General features: G+C 39.3%; 1 protein-coding gene across 1 annotated transcript in view; it reads right to left on the reverse strand.

Moving 5' to 3' along the window:
- Positions 1-21066, reverse strand: part of HCRTR2 (hypocretin receptor 2) — a 130882-nt gene that overhangs the window by 24563 nt on the left and 85253 nt on the right. The window contains exons 2-3 of the mRNA XM_043908710.1: positions 17430-17608; positions 6844-7087 (exon numbers count right to left, since the gene is read on the reverse strand). Coding sequence (XP_043764645.1) covers positions 6844-7087; positions 17430-17608 — 423 coding nt within the window. The remainder of the gene's footprint in view (positions 1-6843; positions 7088-17429; positions 17609-21066) is intronic.

The following is a 21066-nucleotide window of genomic DNA, read 5'->3' on the forward strand; positions in this document are numbered from 1 at the left end:
TGTGAGAGTTGGACTATAAAGAAAGCTGAGCACCGAAGAATTGATGCTTTTGAACTGTGGTGTTGGAGCAGACTCTTGAGAGCCCCTTGGAGAGCAAGGAGATCCAACCAGTCCATCCTAAAGAAAATCAGTCCTGAATACTCATTGGAAAAAAATGATGCTGGAGCTGAAACTCCAATACTTTGGCCACCTGATGTGAACAACTGACTCATTGGAAAAGACCCTGATGCTGGGAAAGACTGAAGTTAGGAGGAGAAGGGGACAACAGAGGATGAGATGGTTGGATGGCATCACCGACTCAATGGACATTAGTTTGAGAAAACTCCGGGAGTTGGTGATGGACAGGGAAGCCTGGTGTGCTACATTCCATGGGTTCGCAAGGAGTTGGACATGACTGAGCGACTGAACTGATACTGAAATATAAGGAATACAGTTTATGAGTTAAACACAAATAACAGATACTTCACAATAAACATTTTTTAACTAAGCTAAATGGTATTTGGACTTTCAAGATATTTGAACTTTAGAGAGCTAACCCTGTAAAATATAACATCCTACCGTGACTTTGTTGCTGTTTTTCAGTCACTCAGTCATGTCCAACTCCAGACCCCATGGACTGCAGCACACCAGGCTTCCCTGTCTTTCACCATCTCCTGAAGTTTGCTCAAATTCATGGCCATTAAGTCAGTGATGCCATCCAGCCATCTCCTCCTCTGTCATCCTCTTCTCCTGCCTTCAATCTTTACCAACATCAGGGTCTTTTCTAATGAGTCAGCTCCTTGCATCAGGTGGCCAAAGTATCAGAACTTCAGCTGCAGCATCAGTCCTTCCAATGAATATTCAGGGCTGATTTCCTTTAGGATTGATTGGTTTGATCTCCTTGCAGTCCAAGAGACTCTCAAGGGTTTTCTCCACCACAATTCGAAAGCATCAATTCTTCAGCGCTCAGCTTTCTTTATGGTCCAAATCTCACATCCATACATGACTACTTGAAAAGCCATAGCCTTGACTGGATGGACCTTTGTTGACAAAGTGATGTCTCTGCTTTTTAATATGCTGCCTTGGTTTGTCATACCTTTTCTTCCAAGGAACATATTTTAATTTCATGGCTTCAGTCACCATCTGCAGTGATTTTAGAGCCCAAGGAAAGAAAGTCTATCACTGTTTCCATTGTTTTCCCATGTATTTGCCATGAAGTGATGGCACTGGATGCCAGGATCTTCATTTTTTGAATGTTGAGTTTTAAACCAGCTTTTTCACTCTCCTCTTTCACTTTCATAAATAGGCTTTAGTTCCTCCTCACTTTCTGCCATAGGGTGGTGTCATCTACAGGTCTGAGATTATTGATATTTCTCTCAGCAATCTTGATTCCAGCTTGTGCTTCAGCCAGCCCAGTGTTTCTCTTGGTGTACTCTGCATGTAAGTTAAATAAGCAGGGTGACAATATACAGTCTTGAGGTACTCCTTTCCCAGTTTGGAAGCAGTTCATTTTTCCATGTCCGGTTCTAACTGTTGCTTCTTGACCTGCATATATGTTTCTCAGGGGGCAGGTAAGGTGGCCTGGTATTCCTATCTCTTTAAAAATTTTCCACAGTTTGTGGTGATCTATACAATCAAAGGCTTTTAGGATAGTCAATAAAGCAGAAATAGGTGTTTTCTGGAATTCTCTTGCCTTTTCTATAATCCAGTGGATGTTGGCATTTTGACCTCTGGTTTCTCTGCCTTTTCTAAATCCAACTTGAATATCTGGAAGTCCTCAGTTCACATACTGTTTAAGCCTAGCTTGAAGAATTTTGAGCATTACTTTGCTAGTGTGTGAAATGAGTGCAATTATGTGGTAGTTTGAACATTCTTTGGCATTGCCTTTCTTTGGGACTGGAATGAAAGCTCACCTTTAGCTTTACAACCCCATGGACTGTAGCCCACCAGTCTCCTATGTCAGTGGGATTTCCCAGGTAAGAATTTGGAGTGGTTATCCTTTCCCTTCTCCAGGGGATCTTCTGACCCAAAGATCAAACCCAGGTTTGAACCCTTCTGATGACTTTAGCTTCTCACTATCACACATTTTTGTCCAAGCTTAAAAATTTTAAGTTAAACATAGACTTACAGGGACTTCTTTGGTGGTCTCGTGCCTGAGAGTTTGCCTGCCAATGCAGGGGACACAGGTTTGAATCTGGTCCAGGAGGATCCATGTTCTGCTGGCAACTAAGCCCACGAGCCATAACTACTAAGCTGTGCTCTAAATCTAAAGCCCATGAGTCACATCTACGGAAGTTCGTGGACCCTAGAAGCCCATGCTCTGCAACAAGAGAAGCCACTGCAATGAGAAGTCCTTGCGCTGTAACTTGAGAGTAGCCCCTGCTCACTGCAACTATACTAAGCCCTGGCATCAACAAAGACTCGGTGAAGCCAAAAATAAATAAATTAATTAATTAAAAAAAGAAAAGAAATGTAGACATACGTAGCTTATATTAACAAAACTTATCCTATGCAAAAGTCAATATAGTAAACTAGATGTCTAATGAGAAGAATGATAAAAACCTACTTTTCATTTTTCATACACTTCTTGAAAACATAAAGTTATATTGATTTCATTTAATGTATGAAAAATGAATATAATATCTTGTATTGCTTGATTTTGTGGATGATCAACTCAATACAGTATTACTTTGCCTTTAAAAACATTTAGAATAATTAAACACCAATATAAAATCACTTTCTAATAGCTTTTCTAAATGACTTCTGAAAACTGAATTTAGGTTTTTAGGTATTTGACAATAATTTCTTATTTTTTAAAGAAAATACTCCTTCTATAAGTAGAGGTAATAAATATTACCTATAGGTAGTAAAACGTGTGAGGTTAGGATGAGTTTTAGAGATTTATATCTGTTGCTTAAAGATAATTGGAAAATAATGCAGCTATTTACTTAATCATAATGATTAACTGGATCCCCTAATTCTACAATCCTTTTGCTCATTGGGGTTAATGAAACTTAATCATTTGGGGCATCACTAAAAAAAAGACAAGACAAGTTTATAAAATCAGTCTGCCAAACTTATAAATGAAGCTAATTACCAAAATAGAGAAAATACTACTGACTCATGTTGAATAATAGGTGGGAATTTTAATCTAATTACTGTCTCCATGAGCTTACAGATGATCAATGTGTGAGTTGAAAGCAGCTCTTTTGCCCATTTCTCGTTTGCCCGTTTCTGTCCCCCTCTAACCTCAACGTGGGTTTCCCTGGTGACTCAGATGGTAAAGAATCCACCTGCAATGCCAGAGAGCCAGGTTTGATCCCTGAGTCAGGAAGAGCCCCTGGAGAAGGAAATGGCTACCCACTCCAGTATTCTTGTTTGGGAAATCCCATGGATATAGGAACTTGGTGAGTTACAGTCCATGGGGTTGTAAAGACGGGCACAACTAACGCGCATGCGCGTCTTAATAGAATCTAATTATAGGAATGAGGTCACTAGGCAATTTAACCTAACTCCTGACTTAATGTTCTCCTGAATGTGCACTATGCCTTGCCTACCCTGCTGGTTCTTTTCCTAGATTTAAAGAAGTAAGAATGAAGGACTAAGTAGTGAAAGAATGACTAGTTACCTCCCTTCGGTAGCTCCCATAGCAATCCTACAGGCAGACCATCCAGACAATATGAAGAGAGAGTCAGCCAGTCTGCACACAATGGAGACAATGCAGAAGCCAACCTCTTGCCTCAGTGACTCACTAAGATCCTTTCCCTCTTTTTCCCTTTAAAAATTGTCATGGCTGAGAGGATCCTTCAGTTGGTCTTGGGACATAAGTCCACCTTCTCCCCAGATTGTCAGCTTTTCTGATTGAATCACATTTCCTTTATCCTGAAACTTTCCTCTCAATTACCTGTGGCAAGCAACCAAACCTGGGTTCAGCAACACTTCGATTTAAATGTGCTTGTTTGTTTCATAATATTGAACAAATAATTTAATTTATGGTTCAATTTCATCATGATTAACTAAATTACTTGAATCAAGAGATCTTTAGACTCTTTTCCAAATAGAACTCATTGTATAGGAATTACCTAAGAGACATGTCACAGTTGGTCCCCAGCCCACCTTTCCCCAAACACAATTCTTTAGATTGTCTACCCTGGAAATCCAGAAACTATAAGTTTGAATTCTCTTACTTTCTTCTGCAAGGGATGGTGTCCATTGTGTGGGTTTTCCTTCTTCTTAGGACACCCTCAGTAGTTTTTCCCTTTCCCCTCTTCCCAGTCTGGAAAATCTTTGCTCATTTTTTAAAGGAGTAGATTATAGTCATTTAATCAACCAAATTATTAAATTGTGCACTGAGAGAGAATCATACTCATGCTGTGAATTTCCACAGTTTTAGTCTTTCTTAAACTGAAAAATAATTGAGATATTTAAACACTATACAGAAAGTGAAAGTGTTGGTTGTTCATCCACGTCTGACTCTTGCCAGGGCCCTCTGTTCATGGGATTCTCCAGGCAAGACTAGAGTGGGTAGCCATTCCCTTCTCCAGGGGATCTTTCCAACCTAGGGATTGAATCTGGGTCTCCCACATTGCAGGCATATTCTTTACTGTCTGAGCCACCAAGGAAGCCCCATTTAAATATTAAAACGTAGCCAAATCAAAAGGCAAAGCAAGTTCATTCTAGGTGACCAGAGCTCAAACCCTGAGTAAATGAACTGCCCCTTGAATTTCCTCCCTGTTCATCTTTAATGCTTTGCTGAAGTGTTAGCAGCTGCTTGTAAACTTTGTTCAAATGCCCGGGACTGAGTCTGTCCTCTAATTTGTGCTCCTAGCACTTTATATCTAAGTATATTAAAGTACTAATCACACTATAAAACTTTATTTATTTGCCTTTCAGCCTCAGAATATGCAATGTGTTCCCTTAGGCAGCATGTATTTCTCTCCAGGTTGGCACAATTTCTGGCATATCCTAAGTACTCAAGATGCTGTCTGAACATTAAATAAATGGGACCAAAATCACTTAAGAAATATTTTTGTCATTTTGGAACTTTCCACTCATTTTGTTTTTGTCTGCATTGTTAATGAGGAAATCATGAAAAACCGAAGATCCAGAAAGAAAATAGTAAAAGAATTGCAATGTTAAAAAGGAAGGGACAAACTAAATTTTATAAAGGGGCATTTAATATCTGGAGTAAAATATAAAGCAGATTTTGAAATTTTGCTTATTATAAGTCTTTGGAATAATATATGGAGTAATTGCAATATTTTTTTAGCTTTATTTTGCTGCAGTGAAAATATATGCCTAATTTTTCAGTCCCTGATTTTTCTCTTTTCAGGGTTCCAATAAAGTACCAAGTTAGAAATTAACATGAATTCAGAGATTCAAATACTTGAAAATCAGAAGTACATGAGCCAGCTCTCGTTGGGGTATACTGCCTCTATTGATACATCTTTCCAATAGACAAATGCTTTCCTAATGTTTACAGTGTCTAAATATGAACCGTTTTTAACCACACTTAACCAGAGGATAATAGATAGTTTTCTTTAAATCTCATGTGATAATTTTGTAAACAGTGCTGGGAACTGCAGCATTATTTTCTTTTCTTTCTTTGCTATGTCCAGATTCGTGCCATCATCAGGCACTGATAAAAGTGGTTCCACTGTTACAGAACTCAGACCGTTGCAGACTTAGACTGTAGCTGAGAGTTCTGAACCAAAGGGGCATAACACCTCCATCTTCCAATTGTTTAAATTTAACTACTGACCCTCCTTGGAAGGAAAGTTATGACCAACCTAGATAGCATATTAAAAAGCAGAGACATTACTTTGCCAACAAAGGTCCGTTTGGTCAAGGCTATGGTTTTTCCAGTGGCCATGTATGGATGTGAGAGTTGGACTGTGAAGAAAGCTGAGCACTGAAAAAAATTGATGCTTTTGAACTGTGGTGTTGGAGAAGACTCTTGAGAGTCCCTTGGACTGCAAGGAGATCCAGCCAGTCCATCTGAAGATCAGTCTGGGGTGTTCATTGGAAGGACTGATGTTGAAGCTGAAACTCCAATACTTTGGCCACCTTATGCGAAGAGTTGACTCATTGGAAAAGACCATGATGCTGGGAGGGATTGGGGGCAGGAGGAGAAGGGGACAACAGAGGATGAGATGGCTGGATGTCATCACCGACTGGATGGGCATGAGTCTGAGTAAACTCTGGGAGTTTGTGATGGACAGGGAGGCCTGGTGTGCTGCGATTCATGGGGTCACAAAGAGTCAGACACAACTGAGCGACTGAACTGAACTGATGTCAGATGGGAAACCAAGTAGGATCATAATTTCATGATTAGTATAAGTCTGAAATCAGAAAATAATTATGTCAGTGGTAAAATTTATCAATTTACTGTATTATGAATAGAGAAAGCATATTTAGCTGGTTTGACTCAAAGATCAACATAGGTCAATAGACAAGACAGTCATGTTTCCAGGCTGAACATGACTTTAACATGAAAAATTCAGTTGCACTTGAAACCCATTAGGGAACCTGACATCTGTGGAAATATAATGTTCTACCATGTTATAAAATGCTGATAATTTCAAAATACATTTTCAGTTATTACAAATGAGTCTTTTTGATGTTACCAAAGAAAAGTTCATAGTCCCCAGCTGAACAACACAACAGCTAGATAGACGTGATCTAAAGGTTCAAAATAGGTGGAGGGATTCTGTGAAATTGTTTTGGATTTCAACTTGATCTTCATGTTTTTGCAAAATGATACTAATGAACGTCAATAAAATAAACAAGGTCAGCTTTATGTTATGCAAATCAGATTTCCAATTCGCAGCTGTCATATCAATGTAGGGACCACACTGGACTTACCTCCCCAGTGCTCATCACAGACGGTAAAGAGAGTGGTTTTATTGGCTAAGCCGGGAAGCATGGTGCTGCACTCCATGACAATGGCCTGAGGGATCATTATGATGCAGGACACGATCCAGATGATGATGATGCTGTTCCGGGCCCGCTTGGCTGTGCTTTTAAACATCAGAGGGTGACAGATAGCATACCACCGGTCCAAGGCAATGCAGCTCAGTGTGAGGACAGACACAGACACCGACACGGTCTAAAGAAGGAAGGAAGGCAGTACAAGAAGCCCCAGCTGTTACATGGATGTCTCTCAATATTTGTACTGTGTCAAAAGGGCAGGCACACAGATAACCTGATTCAAAGTTGTCAAAAGACATTTCATTAAAGTGCTTTCTGTTAAAAGAATTTTAAAAAATCTGCTACAAATAATATTAGAAATGTATCAAGAAAACAAATTACCTATTTCCCATTAAATATAGAAGAACTATATTAAATATAGAAGAACTATGACTGAGTGCTAAATTGCTTCATTCGAGTCCGACTCTTTGCAACCCCATGGACCGTGGCCCACTAGGTTCCTCTGTTTATGGAATTCTCCAGGCAAGAATACTTCCAGGGGATCCTGGATTTGAACCCGAGTCTTCTTCAGCATTGGCAGGTGGGCTCTTTACCACTAGTACCACTTGGGAAGCTGCCTCTTTTTTTATGCTAAGTGTTTTGATTTGAATTACATTCTTTAAATAAAGATAAACATGATTTTGTTTTGGTATTTTTCCATTGATAAGGGAAATCTTATCTTCAAAGGTAAAAACACATATGTTCGCAGACTGAACTGGAAATTTTTCTTTTACTTATACACAATAATACGATGACATGACTTTCTTTTAAATTAACATACAAGAATTTGATTGCAATTGCATTTAATTAGCATTTTTGAATTATTGGTATCTCATTTCTTATATTTAAATAACCAAGGTTATTCGTACATCAGTTCATTTTCTTTTCTTTTTTTTTATTTTTTTATTTTTTTTTATTAGTTGGAGGCTAATTACTTCACAACATTTCAGTGGGTTTTGTCATACATTGATATGAATCAGCCATAGATTTACACGTATTCCCCATCCCGATCCCCCTCCCACCTCCCTCTCCACCCGATTCCTCTGGGTCTTCCCAGTGCACCAGGCCCGAGCACTTGTCTCAGTTCATTTTCAACATGCAAATGCATGAGTTGTGATAAAAAGTAATCTTCTATATGGATCTCCTTGCCATAGTTTGCTCATTGCTGGAATAAGCAACCTACCTCTAAAATTCAAATAGACTCACCTAATCCAGATTTCTATATAATTAATGGCATCACACACATTCAGCTTGGAGCTTTAAGAAAATAGTAAAGAAACACGTCATGTATGCCTACCCCGATGATCAGTTAATGTCATTGCTGTGCCATCCCAGGTCACCTCAGTCGCGTCCTACTCTTTGCAGCCCTGTAGACTGCAGTCCCCCAGGCTCCTCTGTCCACGGGATTCTCCAGGCAAGAACACTGGAGTGGGCTGCCATGCCCTCCTCCAGGGGGTCTTCCTAACCCAGGGATCAAACCTGTGTCTGTTAAGTCTACTGCATTGGCAGGAGTGTTCTTTACCACTAATGAAACCTGGGAAGCCCCCAGTTTATTTAATTATATTTAGTACATTCTATACTGAATGAACAGACCATTGGTTGACAAAATCAATTCTCTCAAAACCCTCTCTTTAAAAACAAGCCTCATTCTCCTTTCTGTTAGTTTTTCTACAGATTTTTATTTACTTTCTTCTCAATACTTATAGCATGCTTAATCCATTAACTTACTATTTATCTTCTCTGTGGAACAAAGACCAGTGGCAGGAGGGACTGTGCAAAACAGTCCCTGGCACAGGGCTTGGTGTGTGTATTACGTGGCAGAGTCATCTTTCTCTATTTTTCTGTCCTGGTTGTATTGATCCTGTAATATGTGAATGGGAGGTGTCTCTGCTTCTTACATCAGGAGCTTGCTTGTTGATGCATTTCTTGTAGGTGCAGATGAGTGAGAGGGATGTACCTGCTGGTCCAGCACAGGAGGAAAGGCTCTGGGCTAAGCAACAGGACCACATAGCCATTCTCACCTCCTCCCAGCTAGCTGCACAATGTGGGCCACCTACTTAACAGTTGTTGGCAAATGTATGTGTTTTTATTTTTTCTATTAAATGAGTAAAATTGATAATAAGATGCTTGCCAACTCTGATTCTTTTGATTCTCTTCAGAAAAGATGACACAGTACAGTTGAAATCAATTCCACTACCATGTTTCCTGGGATGCACCACATGGCACTTGCTAAGTGTGAGATCATGGGTAAGTTACTTAAGCTATGCCTCAATTTTCTCATCAGTAAACTGGCATGATAATTGTAGCCACCACGGACTTGTCAGAAGAAGAGTCAGTCAACATGTGAAATGCCTAATCTGGGCCTGGTATATAAATGATAAGTGTTTGTTATTCCTTGTTATGATGATGGCAGCAGTGATGGTGATTATCCTATTTGTATTTTCTTCTATTCTTGAGCTTAGAGTTCTCGCTTTTAATTGGAACAGACTGCTTTACAGTGAAGAATAGTTACAGAAATTACAAGTAAAGATGTCAGCTGTTCTAAATTCTTGGGAGTTAATTTCAACTTTAATTTGAAAGGGATGAACTCTATCAGAGTAGGTTTATGTTGGTTGATTTGTTGTTGTCCAGTTGCTCAGTCATATCTGACTCTTTGCAACCCCATGGTCTGCAGAATGCCAGACTTCCCTGTCCTTCACCATCTCCTGGAGCTTGCTCAAACTCATGTCCATTGAGTTGGTGATGCCATCCAACCATCTCGTCCCCTGTTGTCCCTTTCTCCTGCCTTCAATCTTTTCCAGCATCAGGGTCTTTTCTAATGAGTTGACTCTTTGCATGAGGTGGTCAAAATATTGGAGTTTCAGCTTTAGCATCAGTCCTTCCAATGAACACTCATGGTTGATTTCCTTTAGGATTAACTAGCTTGATCTCCTTGCAGTCCAAGTTGAGAGTCTTTTCTAGCACCAGAGTTCAAAGGCATCAAGTTTTGGTGCTCAGCCTTTTGCATTGTCCAGGTTTCACATCCATAGATGACTACTGGAAAAAACCACAGCTTTGAGTAGACAGACCTTTGTCAGCAAAGTAAACATTTCTGCTTTTTAATATGCTGTCTAGGTTTGTCATAGCTTTTCTTCCAAGGAGCAAGTGTCTTTTTTTTTTTTTTTTTTTTTAGTTTCTTTTTTTTTTTATTATCATTATTTTTTTTTTCCAGTGGGTTTTGTCATACATTGATATGAATCAGCCATGGATTTACATGTATTCCCAATCCCGATCCCCCCTCCCACCCCCCTCTCTACCCGATTCCTCTGGGTCTTCCCAGGGAGCAAGTGTCTTTTAATTTCATGGCTGCAGTCACCGTCTGAAGTGATTTTTGAAGGCCAAGAAAAGGAAACCTGCCACTGCTTCTCCTTTCCCCCCTTCTATATGTATCAAGTGAGGATCTTGGTGTTTTTTTTCTTTTTTTTAGTGTTGAGTTTCAAGCCAGCTCTTTCACTCTCCTCTTTCACCCTCATCAAGAGGATCTTTAGTTCCTCTTCACTTTCTGCCATTGGAGTTGTACCATCTGCACATCTGAGGTTGTTGATCTTTCTCCTGGCAATCTTGATTCCACCTTGTTGACAGCACCTGGAAATTCTTTGGCACTGCTTTAGGGGTCATTCACACCTTTCTCCAGTGTCCACTCCTTGCTCAACCTCCATCCCTCCCTGAGAATGTGTCAAGAACCCAGAGCCCTTCTAAACCCTTGCCAACCTGGGGATAGACTGGTGGCCGCCTAGCTCTGCGCAGTTGACCTTTCATGCTACTGAACCAGGGCTATATTTATCCGCTCTAGCAATTAGAAACAAAAAGTTCTCAACGAGACTTAGTATCTTGCTTTTCATAAATTCTAATCAAATGGGTGAATGGGATAGAAGTAATGTGATTCAGATTCTGAAGTCATTTCTAGGAGTTCCTTCAACTGCTAGCAATAATCAGTTCCAATCAGTGCGCTTGAGAGGTGGCTGTCCAGTACCAATGGTGAGCCATGGTGCAGTGTCTTCCCATGAGAGAACATGCTGGTTTGGATAATCTAATGGTATAATCCATTGAATGAACCCTTAGGCATCAGTGATTTAACAGTCTTTGTTTGACTACTGTGTTTGCTGGAGTATAATATACTGTGGTATACAATTAGAATCCAATTTGCATGATTTTCTCAAAGGTGATACACAATTGCACCTTATCATAAGTGATTATAAGTGAGAGTTCTGTTTTTGCTTTTCACTTGTAGGAGTGCACTTCCGGGTGCCTTTTTCATTGAGATTTTGACCGTAGGTCAAACCACACTGACAGTAAATCATTTCAGAAACGAATGCAGTGTGAATTGTGAACACTGTGAGTGAAGCAAAGTGAGATGATGTGGACTTTCTTTTGCTGCCGATGCTTTCCCTTGCATTTGTCTTATGAGTACCTGTGGTCAGGTCAATGTAGGCAGTTCTCTTTGGTAGAGGAGTCAGTTTCATGCTAGCCTGTAGATGTGACAAATGACACCAGAGATCCACGACAAGTAGAAATGGAAATTCTGCCAAACTGCAAGTTTGGATGACAGGCACTAATAGACTGGAATGTAGGAAAGTGTGACTGAGAGAACGAGGGAGACCATCCACCCACCAAACACCCATCACCCAGATCTCAGTAGACTTTTGTTCTTTTCCTGTGCACAGACTCTTCAGTTATATTAAAAAAAAGTAATTCTGAAGAGGCAGTTCACTGCTCCTATAGGGCTTCCCAGGTAGTGATATTCCCAGGTAGTAGTATTCTTTTCATCTGGTAAAGAATCTGCCTGCAAAACAGGAGACCCTGGTTCAATTCCTGGGCCAGGAAGTTCCCCTGGAAGAGGGATAGGCTACCCACTCTCGTATTCTAGGTCTTCCCTGATGGCTCAGATTAAAGGTATAAATGGGTCATTTTCATTATTTGTGCGTGTGTATGCATGCTCAGTTGTGTCTGACTCATTGCAACCCCGTAGCCAGGCTCCTCTGTCCATGAAATCTTCCAGGCAAGAATACTGGAGTGGGTTGTCATTTCCTAATCCAGCGGATCGTCCCAATCCAGGGTTCGAACTCCCATCTCTTGTGTCTACTGCATTGGCAGGAAGATTCTTTACTGCCAGCATCACCTGGGAAGGCTTTTAGAATGAAGCACAAGCTGGAATCAAGATTGCCTGGAGAAATATCAATAACCTCAGGTATGCAGATGATACCACCCTTATGGCAGAAAGGGAAGAGGAACTAATGAGCCTCTTGATGAAAGTGAAAGAGGAGAGTGAAAAGTTGGCTCAAACTCAAAATTCAAAAAACTAAGATCATGGCATCTAGTCCCATCACTTCTTGGCAAATAGAAGGAGAAACAATGGAAACAGTAACAAACTTTATTTTCTTGGGCTCTAAAATCACTGAAGATGGTGACTGCAGCCATGAAATTAAGAGATGCTTGCACCTTGGAAGAAAAGCTATAACCAACCTAGATAGCATTTTAAAAAGCAGAGACATTACTTTGCTGACAAAGGTCCATCTAATCGAAGCTATGGTTTTTCCAGTAGTCACGTATGGATGTGAGATTTGGACTCTAAGGAAAGCTGAGAGCCAATGAATTGATGCTTTTGAACTGTGGTGTTGGAGAAGACTCTTGAAAGTCCCTTGGACAGCAAGGAGATCCAACCAGTCCATAAATCAGTCCTGAATGTTCACTGGAAGGACTGATGCTGAAGCTGAAACTCCAATACTTTGGCCACCTGATGCGAAGAACTGACTCTTTAGAAAAGCCCCTGGTGCTGGGAAAGATTGAAGGCAGGAGGAGAAGTGGACAACAGAGGATGAGATGGTTGGATGGTATCACCAGCTGGATGGACATGAGTTTCAACAAGCTGGGAGTTGGTGAAGGACAGGGAAGCCTGGAATGCTGCAGTCTATAAGGTCTCAAAGAGTCAGACATGACTGAGTGACTGAACTGAACTGACACCACCTGGGAAGGCTTGTAATCATTCACCTAAGTTTTGTTATATTTGTGAGATTTTGAAAATTGATGAGAGTTTGCTGAAGTCTTACAGTAGATCACTCAGAAGTCTAAAGTTGTATTGAATTACATTTAGAAGAAAAAGAACATAAACAATAGGAAATTAATAAATGTCCAAAAGAATTTTTTTTTAATTTTTAATTTTTTAGAGTAGTTCTTTGTTGGTTACCTGTTTTATTTTATGTTATGTTATTTTAAGTTTTTTGGTCATGCTGTGTGGCATGTGAGATCTTAGTTCCCAGACCAGGGATTGAACACATACCTCTGCAGTGGAAGTGCAGAGACCTAACCACTGGACCACCAGCGAAATCTCTCCAAAGAGTCATAAATGCAATAAAAAATAACCTTAAAATTTGTCTGGATGATTTGTATATGTTTTTAGATTTTCAGTGGGAAATACATATCATATGAGGGAACATCAGTTTCAGGCCATCACAGCTAAGGGGAAAAAAACCTACTCAGATACTAGGTTTATTGCACATTGGCATTATTCCTTCTATTTGGGAATATTCTATGGAAAACAGACAATAAACATTGAGATAATTTGGATATTTCAGTTTTACTAGTGCCCCCAAATTTTTGTGCATTTACAACTTCCCATCAAGAAGTAATGTTGAATGAGTGGCCGAATGGGTCTAATCCTTCCCATCTGACTCAGATCTTGTGATTATCTATAGTTTTGTCCTTGATAATGGAGAAGAAGGTCAACTGAGGAGTTGACTAAAGTGGACACTTTATAGGAAAGCAGACAGAATCTATCAAGCTATGAAGATGTTCTTTCAACTGTAAGATTTGTTTTAAGTTGTGCTGCTCAAAAGAATACTGTCAATAACGAACATTAACAGAGACTCCTGCTCTGCATCACTCACTGGTTACATACCACTTTCTATCTGCCTTTGACTGCACACGGGAGAATTTGGGATGCCTGATCTGTAGATGTTATCACTGTGCATTAGAGCAGGACTGCACCTACCACATGGTGATGTACCCTGCCCATCATCCCACACTTAATCAGAGAAACTTCTGCTTTGCAGAGAGAGCTTGAAATGTTCTCTCAGACAACAGAAGATTCTGGGCAAATGCAACCATCTTGAAACTTAAGGGATCCCCCAAGTTTCTCCCTCGGTGGTTACTGGAACCAAAAGAAATAAAAAAGCTTGTTGGAAGTACCACAGAGTTGGTGAAATATTAAAATTCTCTGCTGTTTATGATTCTCCTAGTGTCTCCACGCAAACTCCATGAGACAATTGATTAGTGGTTTTTTTTTCCTATGGCAATATTCTTCTCTGTTGATCAGTGTACTATTTCTCTCAAAAACTGCTATAGTTTATTTTTGTAACCCACGCATGATTTTCTGCTGATTGATATAAACTAACTTTACAGTTAAATTTAATGTTTGCAGTGGGGCTTATAACTACCATGGCATTTCCCACTTACTATTCAATCAGTGATGTCTGACCTAAGAATTTATTACTTCTCTTTATAATGGGTCACCAAAGAACTATTGAGCTAAAAATCTCATTGTAACATTTCAGATACAAAAGCTCAATTAATACAATTTCTAGTAATGAACTATTTATGATCTCCCTCAACTTTTGCTTTTACTAATACTTTATTTTTGGAGTATTTTTAAAATCACAGAAAAATTAAGGACAAAGTATAGAGATTTCCCTATACACTCTGGACCTCCATTACCAACATCCCCCATCATAGTGGTACATTTATTACAACTGTACATTTGTACATTGAATGAGTTTGGACAAAATATTTAGGGACATGTATCCAGCATTATAGTGTCATACATTATACTTCTTTAAAAATACTCTGTGCTCTGCCTATTCATCCCTTCCAACACCTGGGAACCACTCATAATTTTTCTGTATCCATAGTTTTGTATTTTTTCAGAATGTCATATTATTGGAATTATGCAGTATACAACCTTCTCACATTGGCTTCTTTCACCTAGTAATAAATATTCAATATCCTTTCATGGCTTGACTGTAGAGAGATCAAACCAGTCAAACCCTAAGGAAGTCAGTCCTGAATATTCACTGGGAGGAAGGACTGATGATGACACTGAAGCCCTAATACTTTTGCCACCTGATGTGAAGAACTGACTCATTAGAAAAGACCCTGATGCTGGGAAAGATTGAAGGCAGGAGAAGGGGCCGACAGAAGATGAGATGGTTGGATGGCATCACCGACTTGATGGACAAGCTCCAGGAGTTGGTGATGGACACAGAAGCCTAGAGTGCTGCAGTCCATGGGGTTGCAATGAGTCAGACATGACTGAGTGATTGAACTGAACTGAACATGCCTTCCCAACTCATTTCTTTTAATCACTGAATAATATTCTATTATCTGGTTGTACTCCAATTAGTTTATCTATTCATCTACTGAATGACATCTTAGTACCTCAAAGTTTTGGTCATCATGGATAAAGCTGCAATAGACATTTGCATGAGAGTTTTTCTGTGTATGTAAATTTTCAACTTTTGAGAGGTAAATATCAAGGAGTGAAATTGCTGGATCATATATTGGGACCATTTTATTTTGTTAAAAAAAAAAAAATCAGTCTTCCAGAATGACTGTAACATTTTTCATTATCCTCACCAGCAAGGAATGAGAGTTCCTGTTGATCCACATCCTTGCCAGCCCTTGTTGTTGTCAGAGTTTCATAGTTTGGCCTAATAAATGTGTAGTGATATTTCATTATTTTAATTTGCAACTCACTGATGAGATGTGATGAGGGGCATCTTTTCATATGGTTCTTTGCCATTTGTATATCTTCTTTAGTAAGGTGTCATTAAGGTCTTGGGTCTATGTTTCAGTTGGGTTGTTTGCTTCCAGATTGCTTAGTTTTAACAACTATTTGTATATTTTAGGTACTATTTTTGTTGTTTAGTCCCTAAGTTGTGTCTGCTTCTTTTGCAACCCCATGGACTATAGCCCACCAGGCTCCTCTGTCTATGGGGATTTCCCAATCAAGAATACCGCAGTGGGTTGTCATTTCCTTCTCCAGGGGATTTTCCCAACTCAGAGATCAAACCCATGTCACCTGCTTGGCAGGCAGATTCTTTACCACTGAGCCACCCAGGAAGCCTTATTTTAGACAGCAGTCACTTATTATGCATATCTTTGGCAAATATTTTCTCCCAGTTTGTGCTTTGTATTCTCATTCTGTTTACACTGAATTTTGCAGAGCAGAAGTTTTTAATGTTAATGAAGTCAGCTTATCAATGATTTATTTCAAGCAGCACATATTTGTTGTTACATCTAAAAAGCCATCAAAATACTCAAGGCCATTTGGGGTTTCTTCTAAGTTATCTTCTAAGAGTTTTACCCCTTTGCATTTTACATTTGGGTCTATGATCCATTTTGAGTCAATTTTTCTGAAGAGTGTAAGGTCCGTGTTTAGATTCAATTGTTCTTCTTGCCTCCATTTGTCATCATTGGATTCATGTTGTCATTTCCTCCGAATATTATGATACCATCTTGGAGGCAAGATGGAATAAGAACTAGATGGTGGAGGGTGGTCATGGGAACTAGTGGGCTACCATTTCACTCACTGTCCAATTGCTAAAGGGAATCCAGGTCTTTTAGAACTGTGGCTATGAACAGCAGCTTGGGAAATTTTTTAAAGATTTCAGAGATATTAGACTATCAATCAGAAAAGTATTTTCTGGAAGTACTTGGTTTTAATTTGTTGTAGAACAGCTAGTTATAGAAAAGAGGATTTCAGAACTGAGTAATAGAACACTAGATAATGATGATGACATATTTATTGAGAACATGCTATGTTTTTATAAGGCCATAGTCTTTCAGAGACTAATATCTGTGCCAAGTGGTTTACACAGTTATCTAAGTAAATGAGTGCAGTTGTGGTTGGCAACCACAAGACATATTTATAATCAAACTTATTAATCTTTTAAAATAAGTGAATCTCAAAGAGCTTGTGTATTTGGCTCAATGGTATATAATCGGTGAATGGCAGAATAGAGATTCCAAGTATGGTAGTTTAATGCAAACCTGCATTAAAACATGTTCCCTGTACTGCTTTGACAGTATAGCTCTTTATGTCTCAGCAGTAAATGAGACTACTTATAAAAACAATACTCAATTATTTGGATTGGGACAGCCTCAATCATTGATTTGCTCAAGTTCCTTATTTTATAATCAGAAAATTAGAGATCAAAGAAGCCACAGCTTTGCACAGCATCTATTGCTAACTACAGAATTCTGATACTTTTTTTACCCAGAACTTACCTTCTTTACCCAGAAAGTTTCTAGTATCACTTTCCTAAAGTTTGCCAATTTCTCTCAATGCACTAAGTGTTTACTAATGGGCCATGGCTATAAATGAAAATGATTACGCATTTTTTTGTAGTTTCTCTGTTTGAACCCCCAAAAGTGCAAAAAGCGTTTACCTGTAAATAAGGAATCACTTTACAGAGGGACTGTCCGAAGAACCAGGTCTCAGTAATGTCCACAACTAATGTGGCTGGAAGGCAGGTGATGGTCACAAGCACATCAGCCAGAGAAAGGTTGACAATGAAGTAATTGGTCACCGTCCTCATGTGGTGGTTCTTCCACACAGCCACACACACTGATTCGGAAAGAAAAAGGAACAGTCTCTGTTATAGACTAAACGTCCCTGTTGTGGAAGGTGCCATGAAACAGAAATTCGTATATTAAGATCCTACCCCCTGTAAAGAAGATGCGATACATATACACAAAGGAATATTACTTGGCCCTGAAAAAGAATGAGATCGTGTCATCTGCAGCAACATGGATGGAACTAGAGATTATTGCATTAAGTGAAGTAAGTCAGACAAAGACAAATAATGCACAATATCCATTATATATGGATGTCTAAAATCTGACACAAATAAACCTATTTTTGAAGAAGAAACAGGATCACAGATGTAGAGAACAGACTGGTGGCTGCGGAGGAGAAAGGGACTGAGAGCGTGACGGACTGGGAAGTTGGGATTAGCAGATGCAAGCTTTAAATATAGATCGAATAAACAACAAGACCCTACTGTATAGTGTACTTGCGTGCTCAGGCGCTTAGTCGTGTCCAACTCTTTGTGACCCCTTGGACTGTAGCCCGCCAGGCTTCTCTGTCCATGGGATTTTCCAGGCAAGAATACTGGAGTGGGTTTCCATTTCCTACTCCAGGGGGTCTTCCCAACTGAGGGATCGAATCAACATCTCCTGTGTCTCCTACATTGGCAGGTGAGCACCTGGGAAGCCCCACCTAATTTATAGCACAGGGAACTATAATCAATATCCTATGATATCATAATGGAAAATACTACTAAAAAAAGAATGTATGTGTCTATGTAAATATAACTGAATCACTTTGCTGTACTCCAGTAATTAACAAAACATTGTAAATCAACTATACTTCAATTGAAAAAAAAATACCAATGTGATGGTATTAGGAAGTGGGCCTTTGGAAAATGAGTTGGTCATGAGGGTAGAGGCTTTGTGAAGGGCGGTAGGTCCTTATAAAGGGAGCTAATATAAGGGATCTCTCCTTATATAGAGAGATCTTTCACCTCTTTCACCATGTGAGAATATAGCAAAAAAATGCCTGTTCTTTATGAACCAGGAAATGGACTCTGCCCAGACACTGAAGCTGCCAGAGCCTTGAACTTGCACTTCTCAGAATCCAGAACTGAGACACAAACTTCAGTTGTTTATAAGCCATTCAGTTCACGGTACTCTGTTACAGCAGGATTGACAGACTAAGGCAGTAACTAAACAAAGAAAACAGGTCTGATGAGGGAATCCTGTCAAGCTGGCTAGTACCTCTGCAATGCCACAAATAAATATTGCCAAAGGGAGATAATTTAAGGCTGCCCTGTGTTTTCACTGAATCAGTCAGTCTGTGTGAATTCTCAATATATGCTTAAAATAAGTTCCCTTACCTTGCAAGACATTGCTCAATGGCTCATAAAGCTGTGCTTATTTTACTTGATTTTGAATTTCATTTTTCAGAAATTAAAGAGCAATCTTTGATTTATCATTTTGTCTCCTCAGTGGGCAGCATGTAGTAGATACTCAAGAAATATTGATATTTGCTGAATTGAGATGAATAAAGAGCTTGCTATTTTTCAATGAACTGTGGTGTTGTCTCATCCATCATATTGACCCATATCTGCTCCCAAACTCTACCTTTAGGACTTATAAGAGATGAAGACACTTAAAGACAAAAGCCTACAATTATTCAGTCCCTATTATTGCCAGATATCGAGGTGGATAGTTCATACCCTTGGGTTATTTAATCTCAATGACAATCCCAAGGGAATTCATCATTACTGATGTTTTGTATATTATGATGTCATTGACACACAGGGGTTTTGTGGAACTTGTTGAGGACAAATGGCTTATAAAGCAGGGAATCACCATCACAGCTGGGTTTATACACCAAGTGAAGCCCTGGTCGTTCCACCACATTGGTTACCTTCTTTTGTGAATAAAAGAGTTATTTAAAAAAATGAAAGAGTTATTTTAAAAAAGCACATCTAAATTCTAGAAATGCTTTCATTTCTACTATCCCTGTTGGCCTCTAAACTTTGCCTCAGATCAAACACGCTCACAGCCAAGCCTCCCTCATTTTCTCAGAGCATCCCCCTCTTTAAAACGTGTGCTGTGTCTTCTTCTGGAAAGAGCATCTAGTTCCTTGATTCTCCGTCCTCCCTCTGATGTATCCAAAGGTTACGTAATCACTGGTCCCAGAATTATATAGGTATAAGCATTGCTACCCACATCTGTTGATGGATTTACTTCATGGAATGTAACTAACTATGAATTTACCTGGAGTGTTGTTAACCTGTCAGAGCTGTCATCCATGCACCCAAGTGATGCAGTGATTAGTAACCTTCCATAGTGAAGAAGTAAAAAGTGTATTTTGTTAAATTTGAGTCACTTAGTGAGGATTTCTTTTTGACAATTATGTACCAGTTATTATGAGTGTCATATGCTGAAAAAGTTTTTTACTAGCTCCTGAAGCTGAAATTACACTCCAGTCACCAACAGATGCTCATTTAATGAAATATCTGAATTTCTGAGGATTTAATTGTGAAAACTTCACATCTTCCTCCAACTCTAGCACATAAGTACCAAAAACTCAGGAGAGCTTTGTTAGGATAAACTGTAGTCTTTATTGTCTGAAAATGCTGCTGCTGAATCATTTACTTCTCAGAAATGCTTGAAACACACACACAGAAACCCATCTTATCAGTTGACAAACACATTATAATGGCTTGTTATGAGAAAACTGGGAAAAAAAATCACACTTCTGATACTTGGTCAATAAATGGTCCAAATGATGCAACTTGGGATCTAGAAAAGAAAATAAGACTTAAAAAAATACAATCAGTTCTAGTTTGACTCCAAATTCTCCATATTTTGGGGGTGAGGAATAGCAGTGATGGGAGGACAGTGTTAAGGCACAATGTCTAAGTGATGTGAGAGCAAGTAGGCCAATCAACACATATTTCCTGTGCCCTGTTATAAACAATTTAAATTATTAACTAGTTTAATCTCCATAATAACACTATGAAGTGATTACTATTGATAACTCTGTTTAACATGTGAAAAACTGAGGCAAGGGAGGTTATGGAGTCTACCTAAGGATGAATAGCTAGTAAATGCTGACTTTAGATTTAATCTTATACACCATGTATACCATCCTATTATATTTCAGCACCTATCAGTGAAGCAGAAGGTGAAAGGCAGCTGTCTACCTCTCTTTGGCAAGACTTTAATGCCTGTCTATTGAATTCTAGAGTCGGAGATCATCAGTTTAATCGGATGCATAAATCAACTCTGCAGTATTCCTGACTCATTTCTGCTTGCACATTTTTAATAGTGGGGAATTTGCAACTTAGGGCTTCTCTGGTGGCTCAGTTGTAAAAGAATCATCCTGCCAATGCAGGAGACCCAAGTTCAATCCCTCAGTCAGGAAGATCCCCTGGAGAAGAAAGTGGAAATATACTCCAGTATTCTTGCCTGGGAAATCTCATGGACAGGGGAGCTTGGCAGTTTACAGTC

This window comes from Cervus elaphus, chromosome 7, assembly GCF_910594005.1.
Source record: "Cervus elaphus chromosome 7, mCerEla1.1, whole genome shotgun sequence".
In the NCBI taxonomy this organism is placed as follows: domain Eukaryota; kingdom Metazoa; phylum Chordata; class Mammalia; order Artiodactyla; family Cervidae; genus Cervus; species Cervus elaphus.